This window comes from Marmota marmota, unplaced genomic scaffold (genome assembly GCF_001458135.2).
Source record: "Marmota marmota marmota unplaced genomic scaffold, marMar, whole genome shotgun sequence".
NCBI classification, from domain to species: domain Eukaryota; kingdom Metazoa; phylum Chordata; class Mammalia; order Rodentia; family Sciuridae; genus Marmota; species Marmota marmota.
Genome location: NW_026000153.1, coordinates 8033509 through 8055569, shown reverse-complemented (window position 1 = coordinate 8055569; position 22061 = coordinate 8033509). Strand labels below are relative to the sequence as shown.

Sequence of the window (22061 nt, the reverse complement as noted above, 5' to 3'; positions counted from 1 at the left end):
TTTGTTAAAGGGCACCTAGGTTGGGTTCCATAGCTTAGCTATTGTGCATTGAGCTACTATAAATATTGATGTGTCCTCTCACTATGTATGTATACTGAGGAGTTGGATAACTGGGTCAAACGGTGGTTCCATTCAAAGTTTTCTGAGGAATCTCCATGCTGCTTTCCAGAGTGGTTGTACCTGTTTGCAGTCTCACCAGCAATGTATGAATGTGCCTTTTCCCCAACATCCTCACTAACATTTATTGTTACTTTTTGTTGTGCAATTATGACTGGAGTGAGACGAAATCCAGTGTAGTTTTAATTTGCATTTCTTTAATTGCTAGAGATGTTGAACATTTTTCATATATTTGTTAACTGTATTTATTCTTCTGTGAAGTGTCTGTTCAGTTCCTTTGCCCATTTATTAATTGGACTATTTATTTATTTATTTTGGTGTTCAGAATTTTTTTTTTTTGAGTTCTTTATTTATCCTGGGCATTAATGTTCTATCTGAGGTACAGGTGGCAAAGATTTTTTCCCATTCTCTCTTCACATTCTTGATTGTTTTCTTTGCTGTGAAGAAACTTTTGAGTTTGATACCATCTCACTTCATAACTACTTAACAGAATTACATATCAACAAGACATAAACAATCGTAAGTATTTGTGCCTCAAACAATTGAGCATTGACATACATCAAACAAATTCTTCTCAATTTCAAGAATCAAATAGACCACAACACAATAATACTGGGTAACTTTCACATGGCTCTCTCATTACTGGATAGATCCTCCAAATGAAAACTAAATAAAAAAGGTCCAGAACTAAAAAATACAATTAATAATTTAGACTTAACAGACATACATAGAATATATCATCCATCAATGACTTAATATACTTTCTTCTTAGCAGCATACAGATCCTTCTCCAAAGCAGACCATATCTGAGGCCCAAAGCAACACTTTGCAAAAAAAAAAAAAAAAAAATAGAGGTAAATCCTGCATTCTGTCAGATTACAATGGAACAAAATTAGAAATCAATGATAAAGTGAAAAATAGAAACTACTCTAACACCTGAATACTAGCAAAAGAAACAGTGAGGAAATTTTAAAAAATACTTAGAGGTAAATGAGAATAGCAACACCACATATATCAAAATCTCTGGGACACTATGAATGTGGTTCTAAGTAGAAAGTCTGTTGCATTGAGCTCTTTCATTAAAAGAATAGAAAGTTATCAAATATGTAACCTAACATCATCTCAAAGCCCTAGAAAAAAAGAAGAACAAACCAACACCAAAAGCAATAGAAGACAGGAAATAATTAAAATCAGAGCTGGAATATCCATCATTTTTAGCAGATTTTTTTAAAAAAGCTTAGTTACCCTGCTAGGAAAAAGGAACACTTGTCCAGAAAGAAAAAGACAGAGATACATTGTTAAGATGTGTGCAAATAGAGTATTCTGAACTAAGCTCAAAATATACAACTACATTTAGAGACAGTGAAAGAACAGGCACAGTAAATGTTTGCCTTGCAAAACAAATGTGACTCTGTCACTATGGCAGTCAGATAGAATGAGAAACATAAATTGACTTCAAAGGTTGAAACAGATAAGGATGGTCTCTGTGCTTCAATTTCAAGCCCACTGCCCATGGCAGACATCATTAATCAATTGCATTACTTTCTCACTGAGCCTGGATAGGCTCTCAAAATAGTCACCAACTGACAATAGACAACCTGATTGGGATTGTCTTGTGAGATGGAGTGTATTTGCCATCCTTTGTTTAGATTAAACTTCCTGAGTGAGTAGTTGAGAAAAACAGAAATTTCAGGTCCTGCACCTAAATTTCAGATGTCAACAACTTTAAGAAAATACATTATAAGGAATATAAAACATTATAGGGAATGCCTTCTTTCATTCTGTTCTTTTTTGACCCTATGAGGCACCTCCAGGAGAAAGATTTGACAACTTCCATACACAGGTCTTTCTTCTAGGTGTTACTAATCCATTGCGGCACAGTTGCTTACTGAACCTAACTCAGTCTCAGCACAACTCCAACTCATAAAACCACTGCCAGTTGATTGAAGTTGTCACATGAAAGAATAGCTTTTGCTGTTCATAGATTCATTAATGTCATCCATCCAAGCACAGTATAATTTTTAGGCAACTATTTGTAATGACTTGATACCAAGATGAAATAAACAATAAGTGGCCCAAACAGAAGGTAAAATAAATATAATTTCCTATTTCCCTAACAAAAAATTCCTATTTCCCCTGTCCCCCACCTTCTTAACCAGCACTACCTGTAACTACAGCATTGCATGTAACACATAAAGTAAGCCTACATTTGTACCTGAGTGAGCTCATCTGGAGAATTCTGGGGAGTTTCTGATCAGTGTTCCTTGCCTAAAATTTCCCACAGTCCTGGCCATTTGGCTGCAGGTTCTGCTGGTGCCACAGTCCTCATTACTCTCTCTGTCTTTTCCAGTTGTCTGCTACTGCTCTAGGGTTCTTAGAAAGTGTGAACAAATGAGCATGTCCAGGCCAGGGACCTGCCAAGGTGGCCATAATGAATTGCTCAAACTGTCAGAGAGGAAATGATCCATTTTCAGATATTGATGAGAGGAGTTAGTTCAGCCTTGCTAAACTTTCAAAAACCCTAGCCCTGCAGAAAATCTTGTCATCCAGAAAAAAATCTAGTCATGTAGGATCTGGAGGCTTTCACTCAGGACTTCTTCATGGATCCCAGAGTCCACACAAATCTGCCAGCCGCACTCTGTGGATCACGTCCCTAGGCCCTGCCACTGTTGTTACAAGCAATTTGGTAGCCAGGAAACCATAAGTTGCATCCAGGAGAAAAGAAGGTCCTAGGGTAACATGCTGTCTAGGAAGTGAGAAGTGGATTGGCTTGATCTCAGTGGAGGGTTTCTGTCATATATGAAAGTCTTAGGGTTTTAGCACAAGCAGGGAGAAGGACCTTCCTCCCCTGTACCCCACAGCTAACATCCTGTGCCCCAATCCCCGCCATCAGCAACAGTTAGGGGATGTTAGCCCCCTCACCTGAACCCCACCATCACTGATGAAGAAATACAGCATTTACATTCTTTCCTACACCCCTTTCCTCTTTCTTCTTGATCTTGCTGAAAGTGACACAAATGTCTATCTGTATCCAAGGCATTCAGACATTAGCCTTTTCTGCTGCCAAGCTTAGATTTTTTGGAGAAACTCAAGCCAAGGAAAACTGGTATAATTTTTGAAACATTCATAAGATGAGCCTGATTTTTTCAATTGTGATAAAATCATCAAAAATTAATTAGGTTCCCTGGTTGATTTCCATTTTACATTCCTTGGCTCTCTAGGTCCTCGGAGACCAAGTGCTATTTTCATGGTGTCTCTGTGCGCTGACTTCTTGGTTATGGGGGAAGCAATGATTGGCCTTCTCGGCATTTGGACTCGGGCAGCTTAGAGTCTTGCACAGAGCAGAAACTTGACTGTTAAAAGAGGTTTTGTTTTTGCCTGTGATTCCTTGCCTGTTAGAGTTTTTTTTTTTTTTTCCTTTCCCAGTTTGCTAATTTGTAAGGTAAACTGCCTGGAGCCTGAGAATTGGTTTGTTGGGGTCAGGTCCTGTTTCTCTTGGCCTGTTTTCAATAATGAACTTGAACAGAGACACAGAAGCTGGTAGCCCACAATGTGCCAGTTCTCACAGGGATTGGGATTCCTAGAGTTGCCTAAAAACTTGGAAAAGCCAGCATTACAGGCCCAGGTGTCTTCAGGGCAGCAATCTGTTAAAGGCAGTGGGTTCTCCAATTTTCTGCAGCCTCCCTCTTACCTGTTTTGTTCATTAGCAATTACCTGCCTGCTCCTGGAAGCTTCTGATTAGAGCAAGACTCTGATACAAAGGGAAGGCCATGCCAGGACAGACAAACTGCTCCTGTTACCCCAGATCTCCTTAGGCCTCTGCAGGCATCAGGCTTGGGGATACCCCACGCAGAAGGTGGGACCCTTGGATGCCTACCTGCATCTCCCACACAAAGCTCTGCTAGCTAGGCCCTTCCCAATTTCACACTCGCTTCTCTGATTGCTTGGGTTTGATATTTTCACCTCTTTCTTCCTTCTGGGATACCCTTGTTAAAATTTTAAAACCAGATTTTATTTTCTAAAAGCACTGGGGGAGGAAGAAAAAAAAATTACAAATTAAGTCCTGCTATCCCCAAGTTTCCTAAGGATCGGTTTAGAGGAAAATTAAAGTGAGAAAAAAGTCCCTGCTCTATCCAGTACATCCCATTCCACGGGTTAAAATTCCAATTCTGATTCCCTTCTAGATGCTTGAGTCTCTAGCCACCCTCCCGACTGTGAGGCGGACTTCTGCCATCTGAAGCAGCAGATACCGCACTTAACCCTGCAAAATGTATTACTGGAGAAGATGTAGTTAGATATGCAGAAGGCACTAATTAGCACCTTTATTGGCTTAGAAAGCATTTTTTATTTTGGTTTTCCTAAGCATTTCTGACTGATCATGGAAGACATTTGGTTCTTTGGAATATCGTCCAATAGACTAATCAAATCACATTTTTGCAGGGCTCTAAAATAATAGCATTCTGCAGCTTTCTGCATATTTAACTCCTGCATGACAACGATACTTAGTAAAGGCAGTCAGCAGTGTATTGTCTCCATTGGCAAATTATTAGCCCATATTCTTACAAAAATGAGATTCTTACATTCTGCCTGATTCTCATGCTCAAAACCTTAAAGCAAATGGAATGCTGGTCTCTTCTCCCCACACCCCGGTATCTGTTTATTTTTGAGATGGTGAGACTCTTCTTCCCCATTCCACTGTTAAGCCCAGTATAAGTCCTTGTCAGCTCAAACCTGAGTCCTGTAACTTCTTCCCAACATGTGCACCTTCTTCTCCTTGCCAAGATAAGCACCAAGGTCTGCCATTTCTCTCCTCACTGTACTGAGTTCAGAACTCACCACAACAGAGATGTGGTAACATATGGTTTCTTGCAATTATTATCCTAAATTATTCATGCCATCTTTTCAGGGGAACAGAGATCCTCCATCCAAATCTTCCTCATTCTGGTTACAACTATCTATCCATTTGAAGAGGAACTAGAGATGTGCCATCCTAGTCCTATGACATCAAGCATGATTCCTTCATTCTGGATTTTAAAGACATTTATAATCTGACCACACCCTATGTAGCAGAGAAGGTTCTACCCTTGTTCTCTAGCCTGAAACCATAGCTCCAGCTTGATTACTTTCCCACACCTGTTTAGTTTTCTTCTCATTTTGTTCAAATTCCTTTTATTTCCACCAAATTAAACATTTTTGCTCTGCCTCTTTATTTTTTTCTGATTGGTTAGCTCAAATCTCACTTCTGAGATTCTCAACCTGACAACCTCATCTTCAGTTTGTTCTACCAAGATTCTTTTATTGACTACCTTTGGTACATTTAGAGAGAGATGATTCCTACACTAGCAGGGATCACAGCTGTTTTCAGGGAGAAAGATCATATCTCTCATAATGTGAGGCAGCACAGAAGAACTGCCTCTTGATTAGAGCCCAGAATGGATGTTACAGGTGTTCAGAAGAGAAATCCTGTCTCAGGGCAGAAGTCAGGGAGGGCTTCATAGAGAATATGGGGCTTGGTTCAGGCCTCCAGAGAATTGTGAGAAGTTATCAGAATGGGACTGACTTTTAGGCAAGAGGAGTTAGATGAAGGAAGGTCAAGAACCAGGAGTATGATGAAAAGAGATAAGAGGAGAAGGTTTTGTAGAAAAGTTGGTGTAGGTTACATTTGAATTGGGATGATCCTAGAAAGTGAGTGACATTCCTGAGAGTATAAGTCTCATATTCTACATTTTTGTACCCTTCACCTAGTACAGGTCTTTGCTCTAGACATATTCTCTTGAGAAGCTTTAAGGGGACATTTAGTCTGTTTAATTGGATTTATTTTGACCTTTTCTTATGATATAGAGCACGGGTTTTAGAATTTTATTTTCTAAGTTCTTAGTACTTAATACATTCCTCCTGGAAATAAATTTTACTCCTCTTTTCTGAAGATTGAAAACAAAATAAAAATCAAAAAAAGGACAAATAAATTAGTTACCCATCAAGTAGTAACTAGCACCAAGCAGAGCTTTGAGCCAAACTGCCTTTTTTGCTGAAGGAGATAGTTCTAGTTTCTTCACTTATAATGATGTTTGGATATATTGTTAAACCAGTGCCAATTATATAAACCTATGTGTTGAAGCATGCATTCATTATATGTATCTTACCTTTGCATTGTAATGACAATGTACTCTCATTGTCGGGTAGTGCTGATATTTAATTTGTTTTCTGGTGATGGGAACAAGTTTGCCACAAACAGGATACATTCTATGGGCTTGCTTATACTTAGATAGAGTCTGAGGTTAAGAACGAGTCAGCGGCCTGGAAAGAGGAATGTTAGCACCCGTGGCCATCATCCCTAGAGCACCATGACTGATCCCACAGAGGCTCTGAATATCCTATGGTTATGGTTATAGGAAGATTTGTGGATCTTGACTGTGACCAAACTGAGAATCAACTGCTTGTGCAGTTGGTATGCACTAAGCAGAGTTACTCTGCACTCAGTGGTGGGGATTCCTGGAAAGGGAAAAGAGAAAACAGTTGAAGGATGACCAGGAGGCTCTTCTTTGTAAGTCATCCATGTACCCTGAGCAGCAAATTCTATGGGGATATTTAAAAAGAAGGCTGTGAGAGCACTCAGCTAAAATGCCCTAATGTTCACCAGAAGACAGTGCAGAAGTAAGAAGATAATCCTTCAGGAATTTCTTTAGTCTGATTTGGGATATGAGCAGGGGCACCCATACAGTCTTCAGCAGTGATTGAAATTAACATGGGAAGAAGATATAAGGGAAGGTATTGGCACCATCAAAAGGAAAGACCCAAATAATTTTGGTCAGCAAGTAAGCTTGGGTGAGCAATGTTTCTTTGGAAGAGATCGCAAAGCCCCAAGAGCAGAGGTCCCAGAGGGGAGCCCAGGCTTGTCCCACAGAAGGCCAGGCAGAGGCACCAAGCAGGTTAGTACATCTCAGTCACTGATCATGACTATTACCCTGTACTCCTGCTGCGGCAGCCATCTGTGGAAGCAAACGCTTGTCAATCAAATGTGCAACAAGGGGTTAAAATCTACAATCTGGGAAGAACTCCTACCCCTTTACAACAACAGAGAAAATCTGCATTTGTCTTCCTTTCTTGCAGTTATAATTTCATTTCACTGCTCCCTTTCACCTCGAAACGTCTCAGAGTAGTTTTCTGTCTCCACTTCTTCTGCTTTAATTCCCATGAGAAGGCTGTACATGTAGGCTTTCTCCCCAGCATTACTCTAACACAGATCTTCTCAAGGTCACTAATGGCTTCCACTGCCAAACCTGAGGGCCAGCTGTCATTCCTCTTCATCTATAACCATGACCAAGAGCTGATGGTGTTGATCGCTCCCTCTTTAACACACCAACTTTCCTTCCAGACTCTTTCCTCTTGGTTCTCTGTGGACCTCATAATCCAATCCTTCTCCTTCTCTCTGTTATTTTTCCCCATATCTTCCTGGCCTTTCCTCCATCTATACTCACTTACTTGATGATCTCATCTGATCTTCTAGCTTTAAACACCATCTAAATGACCAGTCACTTTTCCCTTAACTCCAGATTTTTATTTCTGACTACCTCCCTGGTAGTATCTGTTTGGATATCTATTAAGCATTTGAATCATTACATGTCTAACACTGAGTTTCTCTTACTGAGTTTCTCATCTCTTACCCCAAGGCTGATTCTTATATTGTTTTTCCCATCTCTGTAAATGGCCATCCATCTTCCTAGATGCCTGGGAAAAAAATCATTAGAGTCCTCTTGGACTTCTCCTGTCTTTAATGCCCCACATCTACTCCATCAACATATCCTGTCCTAAATTCCAAATAATCCAGAATCCAACACTTCTCTCTATAATAACTGCTAGTGCCCCGGTGTCAGTCCCCATCCTCTCTCCTCTGAATTATTTTATTAGCCTCCTAACTGGGCTTCCTGATTCTACCTTTTCCAGCTCCCCACTGCCTATAGTCTGTTCTCCAAATAGCAGCCAACTAGATAGCAGAATTGTTCTTTTTGAATTGTTTTTTGTTAAAAAAAAAAAAAAGAAAGAAAGAATCAAGATCATACCACTTCTTTTAATTAAATTTTTTTCCAGGAGTCATGCTGAATAAAAGTCAAAGTATTTATAGGGATATATATGGCCCTAAATTATTTTGCTTCTAGCTAATTTTTTGGGGGGGAGAGTACTGCGAATTGAACCCGGGGCACTTAACCACTGAGCCACATTCACAGCTCTTTTTATATTTTATTTTGAGACAAGGTGTCAATAAGCTGCTTAGTGCCTTGTTAAGTTGCTGAGGCTGGCCTAGAAGTTAAAATCCTCCTGCCTCAGCCTCCCAAGCTGCTGAGATTACAGGAATGTGTCACTGTACCAGCTCTAGCTAATTGTTTAACCTCTGGCCTGCTACTCTCTTCCTTGCTCTCTGAGCTGCAGCCATTTTAGCCTCCTTGGTTTTCCTGGAATACAAACGGCATATTGCAACCCCACAGCATTTGCTCATGTAGTTTCCTGTGCCTGGAACAGTCCAGTTCCCCCAGAGAAGCAAATGTCCTTCTCTTTCACTTCTGTCAGGCAGCTGCTGAAATGCCTTCCCCAGTGCCTATGTTCCTGGCTGTTACATATTTACTTAATTGTTTATTGTCTATCTTAGCACCACATTTATTTTTTTCATTGTCTCCAATCCTAAAGGAGCGTCTAGTTTGTAGGGTCATCTGATATGTATTTGCTAAAAACTGAAGCATGGAACAAAAGGGGATCTGTCAGCACCATTGTGCCTGTGTGCAGGGAATGGAGTGGACAGCATGTTTGTTCTCCAGTCTCCAGACTAAGTCAAAGGTGTGAGGAGAAATATGGACTGCAGGAATAAGCTGAAAGATGACTTCCTTCATGCATTTTACGTAACATAAAACACTAGTATCACTGCCTAAATCCCCAGGTGATAGAGTCAGGCAGTAGAATGAAAATGAGCATTTCTACAAATTCTGCAAGAAATAGAGCAGTGTAAGGGCTCAAATGCAATGATGGTGATTCCTTGGGAGTGGAAGTACAGGATGCTTAGGAAGTGTTAAGACAACTTTTCTATGAGGTAATGCCAAAGAGGTTTCTATTGGAGTAGCATAAGTGACAGTGAAGGGGACTCATTCATGAAAATGCCTGAAACATCTAATGGCTCCCAGAAATTCTACTGGAGTCATTTCGCAGAAAGATCCTAGGATACCAAGATGGTGGCAATAATCCACCCAAACTGGGGAAACAACATTTTTTTAATAACATAATTGGAACTTATAGACTCTTGAGACCTGATAGAAATTTGAGTTATAGGAGTTATTTATAGATTAATTTCAGAACAGTATTGAACCTCTTTCTTACTTTTAGAACTGTTGTTAATCAATTTTCTTTAAACTAAAATCTACTTTATGTACCTGTAGGTTTAAACGGAATACATTTTGGAGCATGTCTCAGCATAAAATCTTAAATTCAGGGAGAGTTCTTTTCTGTCACCCCAAATTGACTCACAGAAGTAAGGACAAGCTGGAGATAAAATTTATGGTAGTTGATTTACACCCACTACCATTAGTGCAGTTTAGAGGCAGATTAGTTGATTTACACCAACTACCAGCTAGTGAAGTTGAAAGGCATACTAGTTTCTGATAGAAAAAGCATGAACTTTGAAATCAGACACTCTTGAATTCAAATCATGTCTCTTATCTTTCACAGGTGTGTGGTTTTAGGCAAATCCTGTAACCTTTCTGAATATCTAACTTCCTCAGTGTTTAATAAAGTTAGTCATCCTGCTATTTTGCTTGAAGTGTACTTGGAAATAGTCTTAAAATACACAATAAGTATTTGATAATTAATAATAATCACTATATAATCATTATTTTAGTCTAGACTGTATGGAGATCTGAAACACAGTATCAGAAAAAGACAACCACCATAGAGTGTTTCAAGCATTAATTTTTCAGTCACATCAAATTTCATAAGAGTTTAGTTTCTTTTAATTTAAAATTTCTGAAATCTAAGCAAAATGACTACTTAGAGCTTTCCAGATGAATTACTTGATATATTTATTCAGCTTTACTAAAGTATAATTGACCAAATGATATCTGTTCAAGGTGTACAATGTATTTTGATGTGTATGTGCATATATAGGTATATACATATATGTATGTGTAATCTATAGTGTGAAATGCAATCAAGCTTATTAACAAACCATCACCTCACACAGTTACTTTTTTCCTCAGGCAAGAATATTTACAATCTACCCCCTCAGCAAATTTAAAGTATACAATATAGGATTGTTAACTATAATCACCATACTATACATCAGGACTCATGAACTTATTCATCGAGTTTGTACCTATTGGTCAACTTGATAAATGTTTCTTTTTTTCAATTTTAAGATCTAGATGTGACCATTCTGCATTTCCATAGACACTTGATTGACATTAAAAAGTAGTGTTGTCCCATATAAAATTTTTAAACTCAGGACCATGTAGTGATCCCAGAGAGCTGGTGCACTTGATTGAGAAGTTTTGGAGACAGTGCCCGTGGCTCCTTCTCTCACTCCCATTGCTCGTGGGGCTCTGACTTTCCAGCAGGGATGCTGGGGCTCTCAGGTCTTGCCATGTGTGACGTGTATAGTAAATACCACTGATTTTCTAGAGAGGGCAAGAGGCTGTACAGACAGACCAGTCCAAGTTCACATCTCAATTCCTTTACCTTTTATTTGAACTACTTTGGTATTTAACTTTTCTCAGTCTCTTTTTTCTTCTTGCAAAATTTGATCATAGTAGGGGCAGGGGGTTGTGGCTTAGTGGTGGCTTAGTGGTAGAGGGCTTGCCTAGCATGCATGAGGCACTGGGTTCAATCCCCAGATTAAAAAAAAAAAAAAGATACCGTGTCCATCTACAATTCAGAAAATATTTTTTTAAAAAAATTTAATTGTAGAAATATTCACCTCAGAACATGGTTCTGGTAAATGAAGCAATATGCAGGAAAGACTTAGCATGTGCACCCTCAATGCACATTAATTTCCTTCCTATTTCAGTCCTACTGATGAAGAGGCTGAAGTGCCAAAGGTTAGAGGCTTTACCTAGCACAGGGTGATGAATGAGGTATAAAATGGGTCAACTAGATGCTAGCTTAATAAAAATGAGACGGTAGATAGCCACACAAGAGCACAAAAGCCAAAGAATCACCATAACAGACTGAGGTCTCAGCTTGACCATCACAGGACTCGGGAGAAACCCAGGAACAGAACCACTGAAGCCATTTTATTTGGGCCCAGTGCAGGGCTCATAGGCCCAGCAGAATGCTTTCCATGGAGGGCATGTGCAGCCTCCATAACTGTGAGAGAATAAATTCTTGTATTTTAAGGTATCCAGTTAGAACTGAGTTGACAAGACCTTTGGCTCTTAATACCACTTCCATGTGCCAAGCCTCAGAAATAATCAATGAGGAAGAAGCCTCAAAATAAATTCCACTTAGAGTGAGTTTAGTAATGTTCCCCCAAATTTCATTTCCTTCCAGAACCTCTAAAGATGGGCTTAATTAGAAATAGGGATTTTACAGGTATGATTAATCAAGATGAGTTCATGCTGGGTTAGGGTGGGTCCTAAATTCAATGACCTGTGTTCTCAGAAGAAGAGAAGACACACAGGGAGAAGAGGCCTTGTGAAGACAGAACAAAATGATTCAACCACAAGCCAAGGAATACCAAGGATTTTCAGGAGCCACCAGGAATGAGGAAGAGGCAGAGGAGGATTCTCCAGAGGGAGAAGGATTTGCTGCTACTTTGATTTTGGACGTCCAGCCTCCGTAACTTTGAGAGAATAAATTTCTTGTGTTTTAAGCATCAGGTTAGAACTCATTTGTTATGGCTGCCCTGACAACCTTCTGCACGTTCACTTGGCATCCTATCAGGATTTTAAGAGTTGGCAGGATAATTTCTCCAGTAGTGACACCTTTCCTCCTCTGAACTTCCTTTACCTTCCACCACCATTTTTCTCCCTGATACCCTTTCCATGACCTCTGGTGACCAGTTTTCCATACAGAGCCCACACCCACATTTCCCAGGTGACTCTGGGCTTCCTTGAGCTCGGTGTGCAGCTCTTGCATCCTGGCCGAGGCCAGTGCATGGAGGGGCTCATGGAAGGTTGGGCCTCCAGTTCCTCCACCTGCCTCTAACCAGCTGTGACCAAAAATCATGGCCCTAGACCACTCTGTGCCCAGATTCTTCATCTGCGAAGCAGAAATGAGAACTAGCCATATTCCCATCCTAGCTGCTGAGTTTAATATATGATCAATGAGCAAAGGGCTTGCCAAGGGAAAGGCTCAGTTAAACTTGTAAGAAGCGATTCGATTATTATTAAAAGTCTTGCTGGAGATGAAAGAGCTGCCGAATCTAAGCTGGGCCTCTCGGAGCTTAGCCTTGCTGATGGCCCTGTTTTCCTCCAGGTGGTTCTATCCTGTCTGTGCCTTTGTCGTCTGTTGACCTGGTTCTGGAAGCAAGGCCATGATTTGACTTTAATTTGGGGGAAGTGACAATGTTAACACAGTTACTGATGACCCCAGAACCAGTGCGAGGCTCTCACCAGCACCAGGGCAAGAGACAATGTCAGGGCCATCGAATACCCAGCTGGATTTCTTAAATTCTTGCATTTTTTCCCTTGAGCCTGAGCTATTATGAATAGAGGGGTATTTCAATCTGATTTATTGGAACTTTAGATATCATGGAACTTTGATATTAAAGAAAAGTGAAAACTTGGTGAGGAAGGAAATTTCATTAATATCCTGAGGAATTTTTTAAGTAAAAAAAAATTATAAATACAAGCTGTTTTGTAGACAATGGTCAAACTTCACTTAAAATCTCCATAGAGGAAGTGAGTGAGAGAATTAAAACCAGCAAAGTTAGTTACTACTAGACTGATCATTTTCCCTTCTAATCATTGAACTTCTAATTTATGTCAATTTTTTTTCTCACATGCATTCTTTATGACATGGAATCAATTTTAAAACATATTTTTCACATTTTAATATCTACAAAATCAGGATGCCTTTCATTTACCAACAGGCTTTTATTTTAATCTATCTGAATGATAATTATAAGTACATTATGTAATTGAGAGATCTCAGATTCTATGAAATATGAAATTTCATGTATGAAAGATGAAATCTGTGAGACCTGTAATTAAATTTCTTTTTCTTTTTATAATGTTCTTATCAAATCTCAGCAAGACAAATGTCATACATTTTTTTTTTTGCCTCATAAATACTTGCATTGTTTGCTTTAGGATTTAGTCATTTGTTCTTCCCTAGAACAAATGTATCATGAGAGAAAAAATGTAAGTGTAATTTTGAGACCAAAAATAGAGGCTATATTAAGAAATAAAGGTACAATACAGTACAAGGGAAATTCAAATTATTTCCACAATTATATCCCTGCAAACATCTTCATAGAAACCAGCAAGTGTCTTGCTATAGTCTAAGTGATGATAGGACAGGAGCCCTGATTTCAGTCCCTAACCTGGTGCTCAGAAGACAACTACCCATTCTGCCTTCTGAGTCTGTCTTATTAATCAAACAGAAGGATTGAGGTCTGTTCCATTTCTAGAAACCTCTGATAATTCTCACATTGACACGTTCACACATACATCTCATTGTCAGCACCACAAACTATAACTGTTCTGGGTTCTCTTGTCTTACCAGTATGATCGGTGACTTGTTGAAAGTTTTCATTTACAGAGACACTGTAAAAAAACAAAAGAACTGTGAGTCAAACAATGTAGGCAAGCAAACTGTACGAAATTGCTTTTTAATTAAACTGACATGTGTGAATGCAGTTAGATTTTATGGAAAGAGGACCTTTGGAAACCAGTGAACAGTCAGGGATTCAAACAGCATTTTCTTTTGTACTTTTAAATTGATATAAATCTTTTGCAATAATAGGATAATCCTTCAAGTACCTAGTGAATATGAGCATCCCACCTTGTCCAGTCAGGGTTACCCAAATGGTTGTCATGGATCTTTGCAAGAGAAATATAGAAGTCACAAAGAAACACTTACAAGAATCCAGAGTCTAGCCACTGCTGGATACTTTCCTGTTTGGAATCTTCTATAAATGAGAAAGAAACAGCACAGTTAGTCAAAGCACCACCACCAGCTCAAATGACTCCACTGTATCATCCAGTCATCACTCAAAAGCTCAATTCCCTACATATTTAGTCACATGTTTCTATAAGCATATTCATTTTTTTTTATCCCTGAAGGTACAACCTCCTGTTTTCCATAATCATCCTTTCCTGAGAAGAGTGTGTAAACTTGCCAAAGGACTGAAACTAAGGAAAAATTAAAGAAAATGTTAAAGAGGAGAAAAATAAATCAGTCTAGAGCAAAAGATGCTAGAATAATGTTTAAATTACCTGGTGTGAATAGAAAGGGTACAGAAGAATATGAGAGTTTTGTCTTTCTCTTTGGGGTGTAAATCACCACAGAGCCTCTCCTGATTGAATCACTACATTTACCTAAGGCAGGCAGCCAGTGATGTTTATTTGCAAGGAGTTCTCTGCCAGGTTAGAAACGAAATTTGCATTCATTCCAGGGACAAATTGCACTAGAATCCCAGGATTGCCAAAGGCACCCTGTGTTAAAAAAGCACCAGTCTTTAAGGTGGATTTTTAGCACTGGCTCAAAAGATAAGTCAGAAGGCATAAAGAAAGGATATAAAGGCAACATTTCTTATTAAATATTTGTTTCTGTTCTCGTTGGCTATTATCTACCCTGGGCTGATCTCCCTTGATTTTCTCCTAACACTGGGGCACCTGAATTATCCTCCTCACAAGGTGTCAGCCAAACCAAAAGCCAGTGGCCTTAGAGGTGTGTTTGTTCTTCAATCAAGGTAATATTAAGGACAGAATAAATTAGCTAATGGGAAAAGAAAAAAAAAAAAACTATCCAACAGTTACATCTCGGGAAGGGGAGGGAGAAGTATTTTCTATTTATCACCCTTCAAATTATTAACATTATTGTTAATGTCTCATGCCAGACCCCAAGAACCTTTCAATAAAATGATGTTCTGAAACAAACTTGGATCCCATTCAGCTCTCAAGTCCCTGAGACTTGGGATGAGGGGGTGCTGGAATGAAAAGGAAGTAGAGTTCATTCCTTAGTTGGTCAACTTCTGTTCAGTCTCCGTGGTTTGAATCTTTGTGGAAAACCAGAGTGTCCATTTTATAGAATGATCTGGCATTAAGTCAGAAACACTGGTTTCCTCAAAGCCAAGCCCTTGTTCCAACCCAAAGCCCTGATCCTTTGCCACCCCCAGAAGGGCCTTTTAAGAATAGCCCTGAGTGCCCTTCTCACCTAGCAGGGGGATGGTGACCGTCTGACTTTCCTCCTCAGAGCCAGGAAACAGCTGCTCATCTAGAGGAGCCCATGCCCTCTTGGTGTACCTCAGGATCCGTCTCTTGCTCTTTTCCTGGCCATCTTGTGGTCTGTCAGGTCCTCGCGGCCTCTCCGCCATCATAAGAGGGTATTTCTGCAAACTAACTTAAATCACACAAGCAAATAACATGCAGTGAATAACTTTTAGGTCTGCTCAGTGCAAGGGAGTAGGTCAGGATGCTTGTGGTCCAGTGCGTGGTCCAGCTCCACAGTCACATGGGAGCCTGGCTCGGCCATGGGGGCCAAACTCCTGATCTCAAGTTGGTGGAATGGTTTCCTCTCCATGAACCAACAGCTGGGGAACAGGGACCAACTTGGCCTTGCCAGTCACCACGCCACATCCACACGTAAAGGATTCAATTTGGTGGTCTGGGATGTGGATGGAGAGTAAAGAAATTGGACTTGAGGAGCCATCTATAAATAGTCTTCAAAGTTATCCAACAGTTACATTTCTAAAAATATTTTTAGAGACCCAAAATGATGGGTGGAAATGAAGGTTTTGGCAACAGATTGATTTTGGCTGAGAGTCATCTCTACAACTTATTATTGTGTGGTTTTGTATAAATTGCATAGTCTCTCTCTCACCCCCTTATTTTGGGGTACATTGTACTGAATTTTAATAATAGTTAACTTCAGTGGCATATTTATTGTGTGCTAGCTTCTGTGCTGAATTCTATAATCTATTACAGAAGGTACAATCTTCAGTGAAAGAAGTTACATAATTGTCACAGTTTATAGTAAATTGAAGAACAGAGAGATTAAGTTGCATAGCCAAAGCCATACAGCCAACTAGGATTCAAATAGAGGCACTCCAGTCATAGTCCGAGACTGTACTATCTTGGGACAATTAGAGCTAATGAATATATGATACACCTGGCACAAGAAATATTAATGGTTCCTATTATCTAATTTGACTTTTATGAACCTCCTTATCATAGACTTAGAGCAGGAGACCAGAGCTTAGAGCAGCTATATAAACTGTTCAATTTCCCCTGACTATAAGCACCTTGAGAACAAGAGGTATTCCCTTCCTCATTTGTGTATTTAGTATTTGACTGAATTTTTGGCACACAAGACGTACTAAATTAACATGTGAAAAATAAACAGGGCTAGGGCTCAGACTCAACTAGCCTTCACACTTTCTGGCTCAATTCTTTACAGGCATATATTTGAATTTGCTTTAGTGTTTTCTTCAGGTTTAGAGAAATAGCCAAAGATCCCAACACCACTTCAGCATTCCTCACACCCTACACTGGTGCACAATCACTGTTAACATGACATACATGTAAACCATCATTTTTAATCATTTTAAGAAAGGTAAACCATTCTGATTTTTTATAAACATCTGACTATTCTCTTTTAAGTATAGATGAACATTCTAGATGCAACTAGCAGTCGCAGTTTCTTTATGTGCTTTATATATTCAAATGCAAACATTGTTGAAGTATAAATACACAGTATAAATACTGTATATTTGTAAATTGCTGAAAAAATAATGATAACTGTGATGGCTGCTAATTTTACATTCAAAATAAGCAACAACTAAAAAATTTCAGTTAGCTAAAACATAGGGCAAAAGGTGGGCAGCTGCAATCGACACTGACAATAAACAAGTTAGCTAGTCAATTTTAGGAAGTTAAATTTAGGAAGAGCCTCTGATAGTGAACTATACAAATTTTAATTTCTATTTAGTAGGAGAGACTTTGCATTGTAAAGAGAAGGGACAAGAAGCAGGTGAGAGTACCATAATGTTAAATTTTAATCCAGCTATTGCTTTTCCACATATATAACATAAAAGTTTGTTAAAATTTTAAATGAAAGCTCTACTTTATCTGCATGTCCCAAAACTCCTATTCTACAATGGCAAGTCTGACCTCAGCCTCTAGCTTTGCACAACCAGAGAGGGTAAGCTCTCTGCCAGCTCAGTTGTACTTGGCTACAGAGCAGAATAAAGGCTGCCAAAGAAAAGGGGGAAACCTTGCTAAAGGCAAGGGTCAGGGACTGGTTTGTAAAGAAAAACTCTTTTGTTCCCTCTGTTTCAATGGATGCCTTCCCAGTTAGTAAACAAATCTGCTTCTGGAAATGGATTCTCTGATGCTTGAATGACCTTCCTTTGGCATCCACTCACGTGGCTCCCCAGAGCAGCCCTTTGGATCAGGTGGCAACCCTGAATTGCCCAGAGGATAGACAGGCAGCATTCTGGCATATGACCTCTGCCAACTCCTCTAGTTAACCCCTCAGTCCCCAGGACCATTTGGAGCCCAATTCTTGCCAGCTCTGACTTGGCCCAAAGTGGCACCCTCATCCTGGATCAGGTTCTCCCCTGTACTTCTGTTCCTTCTATTCTGACTACTATACTTTCATCAATCCTTGTGTGTGTGTGTGTGTGTGTGTGTGTGTGGTGTGTGTGTATCTAGTAATGGGGGGAAATTGCTTATATTGTCATTTTAATTTTTTAAAAATGCAAAATTATATAATCATAAAAACCTTCATTTTATAAAAGAAAAACACTAATTACTGAAAACAAAGAAAATGAAATGCATCAAAATGTTATCAAGTTTTCAATTTTTTATAAATAATCAACACGAGAAGACAATTAACTTTGTTAAATTGACCCTGCCTCATGTTTTCTTGAACTAGACCAAGTTTATCCATACCTGCTCCTTTATACCATGGAGTCTTCAGTGCACAATGAAATCATAGAACTTGATATGTTGAAATTTAAACAGTGACAATCATTACATTCTTGTCCATTGGGGTTCATCTTTTTTGTACCTCTATGCAGATGGGTTGTCTTGCCAAACAAGGCATTCATATACTGAGAGAACAGGGACTGTGTTCTATGTTTTCTCCATAGATTCCAGTGCAACATTTGGCCCAGGGTAAATACTCTGTTTAGTGAATTGCTTGGTTACATGGGAAAGGAACATCCAGTTAGCTTGGCCAGTGTGGTAGTCAGTTTCTTGTCACTATGACTAAAATACCTGACAAGAATAATACTGAGGAGGAAAAGTTATTTTGGGCTCACAGTTTCAGAGCCTCAGGCCATGGACGGCCAACTGCATTGCTCTGGTCTGAGGTAAGGCAGAACATCATGGTGGAAGGGCTTGCCAGAGGTCAGCCAGGAATCCAAGAAAGAGAGAGAATCCAGGGACAACATATAGTCCTAGGACACATCCTATAAGGTGACCTACTTCCTCTAGCCATGCTCCACCTGCCTACAACCACCAGTAGTCATCCAAATTATTAATCCATCAAATAGATTAATTCAATAGTGAGGGTACAGCTCTATAATCTAATCATTTCACCTCTGAAAATTCCTGCATCATTTAACAAATGAGTTTTTCATCAGATATTACATGTGCCAACCATAAAAGAGCAAGAGTTTTCAGATCAGATAACTCTTAATTTTTATCTCAGCTCTGCTGCGTTCTGACATCTTAAGAGAATTTTCAAATATCTATGCTCATCTATTCCTTAATATCTGTAGTAGATATAAAATAACCACTTCAAAGGGTTGTTTGGAAAAATTAATGGAAAATGTATATAAAACAATCGATACTCATATTTGTCAGTTTTCTTTCTTTTTCCTTCTCTTTTCTGTTTCCTTGTATCATTATCGTGTTCAAGAATTGCCAAGGAAAGAAGATTCACCGACCCATGAAGAGTTTTTCTCATAGAAGATAGATTCGACATTATTAGTTTATGGATAACCTGTGTTGTCTCCAGATTGCTTAGTTTGGGTAATGAAGAGATATTTGGGGGCTATAAGAATAGAGGTTTTCTGTGACCATGAAATTGCATATCTTCCTGAGGGTAGAGTTAGAGGTTCTGAACAGTCTTGAACTTCCTTCAACTATGTACTTAATTTCAAGGTTATAATCATAGGATGTTGTGCTGGCCTTGGCCACCGCTTCTGAATAATCTCTGTGGTCAGGAATAGAATCTCATAAGGGGAGAACAACCTCAAGACATTTTGGGCCCACAAGGGATCTCTAACAGTATCTTTGAAAGAACGATCAAGGCTTGCCTTTGGAGAAAATGCCCGTTTATTGAGGAACAGCTCTGCACATTTATAGAGCCGGGGGTGGTTTGACAATTATAACAGTTTAATGGTTGAACAGTTTGACAGTTGGCTGGGGTGCTTTCTGATTGGTGGGTAAGGATCATGTGAGCCAGCAGGGCTCAACATTGGACGGCTCTTCTTGGGGGATGGGGAAGTTAGTCTTTGGAGCCGGGCGACTCCCAACAACCTGCATGTCTCCTCTATGGATCTTCCTCATCACAGCCCCTCTTCAGTCCTTTTTAAGGTCCCCAACACTGTCCAGCTTGCCTTACCCCTTCCATCCTCTGTAGCCAGTGTCTTCCCCAATAGCAGCATCTAAAAGAAGTCTACGTGCTCCAGTAAAACCTGCCCATTTTCCAGCTATGGTGCCACTCCTAGAAGTTTATAAAGGTAGCCCCAGAACTCATGCTCTCAAAAAGATGATTATCATGAGCCTTAACATTACTTACTCATTTCTACAAACTAAAAGTTCAGTACTGAGAGGCTGACAGTTCAAGGAAACTGGAGACCCCAGGAGTAATCATCATTCTCTTGGGTCATGCTCACGTGGCAGTTACATTACCTCATTGAGCCAATCTACCATCCCTCCTGGACTCTTCTAACCCCTGTGCCCTCTGGAATTCATTCATTGCCATCCACCAAGTCCCCTCTGTTCTAACCTCTTCATTGACAGTGCCTTCATCTCCTTTCTCTAATTGAAATCTGGACATGTCTTCCTTTGCTGCTCTCAAGTTGTGACACTTTTTTTCCTATCATATAATCTTGCCATATTCTTGGAGGTGATATAAATTTCCTCTATGCTCTTCATTGCTGCTTTCAGACTTTGTTTTCTCTGTCCCTAGAAGCATATGCATCATCCTAAGGAGTTGTCACCATCCAGAACATTGTCTTTTATTTTACTGAAAATTTTAGAATGTCATTCCTATGGTCTTTCTGGAAGATTGCATTACCTGTGCAAATAATCCACCAAATTCACATTTCCAAATCTGGTCCAGCCTCAGAAATTCAGATTATGGCTTACTTGATATTTTCACTTGGATGTATTTAGACAAACTTGAATATGTTGCACTGAATTCTTTGTCATTTCCTTGCCTACTGTTTACCTTCTAACACACTTGCCTCTGTTCCAGTGTGGCTATCTCAATGAATGGCATCACCATCAAGACGGTTGCTGGGTCAAGAACTTACAAGTCTTCTTTGATTTCTCTGTTCCTTTCATATCTCACATTAAATCATTAAAAAAGAGAGATCCCCTTACAATAGATCTCAAGCAAACTACCTTTACTACTGATATGAACCAGAACTTGTAGTTACACTTGGATCATAGTAAGAGGCTCCCATCTACAGAGCCGACCACGCCTTTCACTCCACAACCCACCTGAATCAGCACTCTAGTGGCCAACTCTCAGTTTCTTTCATTTTAGAAATTTTGGCAACGTTTGATATAATTGATCACTTCTGTTTAATGGAAATACTCTATTAATTTGAGTTTTAGCATCTTCCCCTCCAAAATTTCTTCCTATCTCACTCAAAGCTTTTTCTTCTCAAACTCGCTGGCTGGTTTTCCCCTTTCTGACCTCTAAATTTTATATGTTCTATACCTCAAACTTTAGCTATCCACAATCCCCTCCATTCACATGCTCTCTCCAAGTGAGCATAACTTTAATTGTTCTTCGATAATTCCATGGTTCAATATTAAGGTATTTTACTTTGATTTATAAATCTTTATTTACACTTCAATTTAACCACCCTAAGAATTTCTTCAGGATAGAGATTTTAGCTCATATTATATAACTACAGGGAAAAGGTACTCTTGTATGTTTGTTGAATGGCTGGGTCTTTACATGAATACCAAAAGGAACTGAGAAACCGCAAAGAAAATCTGATTATGACATAATTAAGGTTAGTTTAGTATTTGGTAGTTAAACAATTTATCAGGAAGTGCAGCTACTACAAATTTGCCAGAAATAGTTCACAGCATCAAGGAGTAATGGACAGTAGGTCTGAATTAGAAAAAATGATGAGATTATTGACCTACACACACACACATACACACTCACACCCACACCCCCCCACACACACACATGCATACAATACTTTCTCCATTCTCTAGCATAATTTTCTGATGAATCAGTTGGTGAGTGCCTCTTCAACCTTTTGAAAAACAACTATCTGAATAAACACGGTCTTTTAGCTCCTTTTATATGCTCCCTAACAGCTAACAAGCAGATGAAAGTTCTGAATCGATCACCCGCAAAACAAAAAAGTAAGTTAATTTTCATTAATCAACAAAGAGTTACCAATTGGCTATATGACATCCGGCATGTGCTTTCAAGTTCTCTCCGAATGCTATTTCCTTTTGCATAATATGAGATAATTGGATGAAATAAGATGATTCCATAAGTTCATTATTCTGTTTCCAGAGTCCACATGGACTGCT

The 22061-nt window shown here is 39.3% G+C and overlaps 1 protein-coding gene across 7 annotated transcripts in view; it reads right to left on the bottom strand.

Annotated features, from left to right (window-relative positions):
- Positions 1-22061, bottom strand: part of Itprid1 (ITPR interacting domain containing 1) — a 152663-nt gene that overhangs the window by 70132 nt on the left and 60470 nt on the right. For 4 of the 7 annotated variants that reach the window (XM_048786427.1, XM_048786430.1, XM_048786429.1 and 1 more), the window contains exons 2-4: positions 15475-15660; positions 14179-14227; positions 13819-13862 (exon numbers count right to left, since the gene is read on the bottom strand). In XM_048786427.1, the coding sequence (XP_048642384.1) occupies positions 13819-13862; positions 14179-14227; positions 15475-15637 (256 nt within the window). In that variant the 5' untranslated portion in view covers positions 15638-15660. The remainder of the gene's footprint in view (positions 1-13818; positions 13863-14178; positions 14228-15474; positions 15661-22061) is intronic. The other 3 variants (XM_048786425.1, XM_015490081.2, XM_048786426.1) reach the window with 1 other exon arrangement.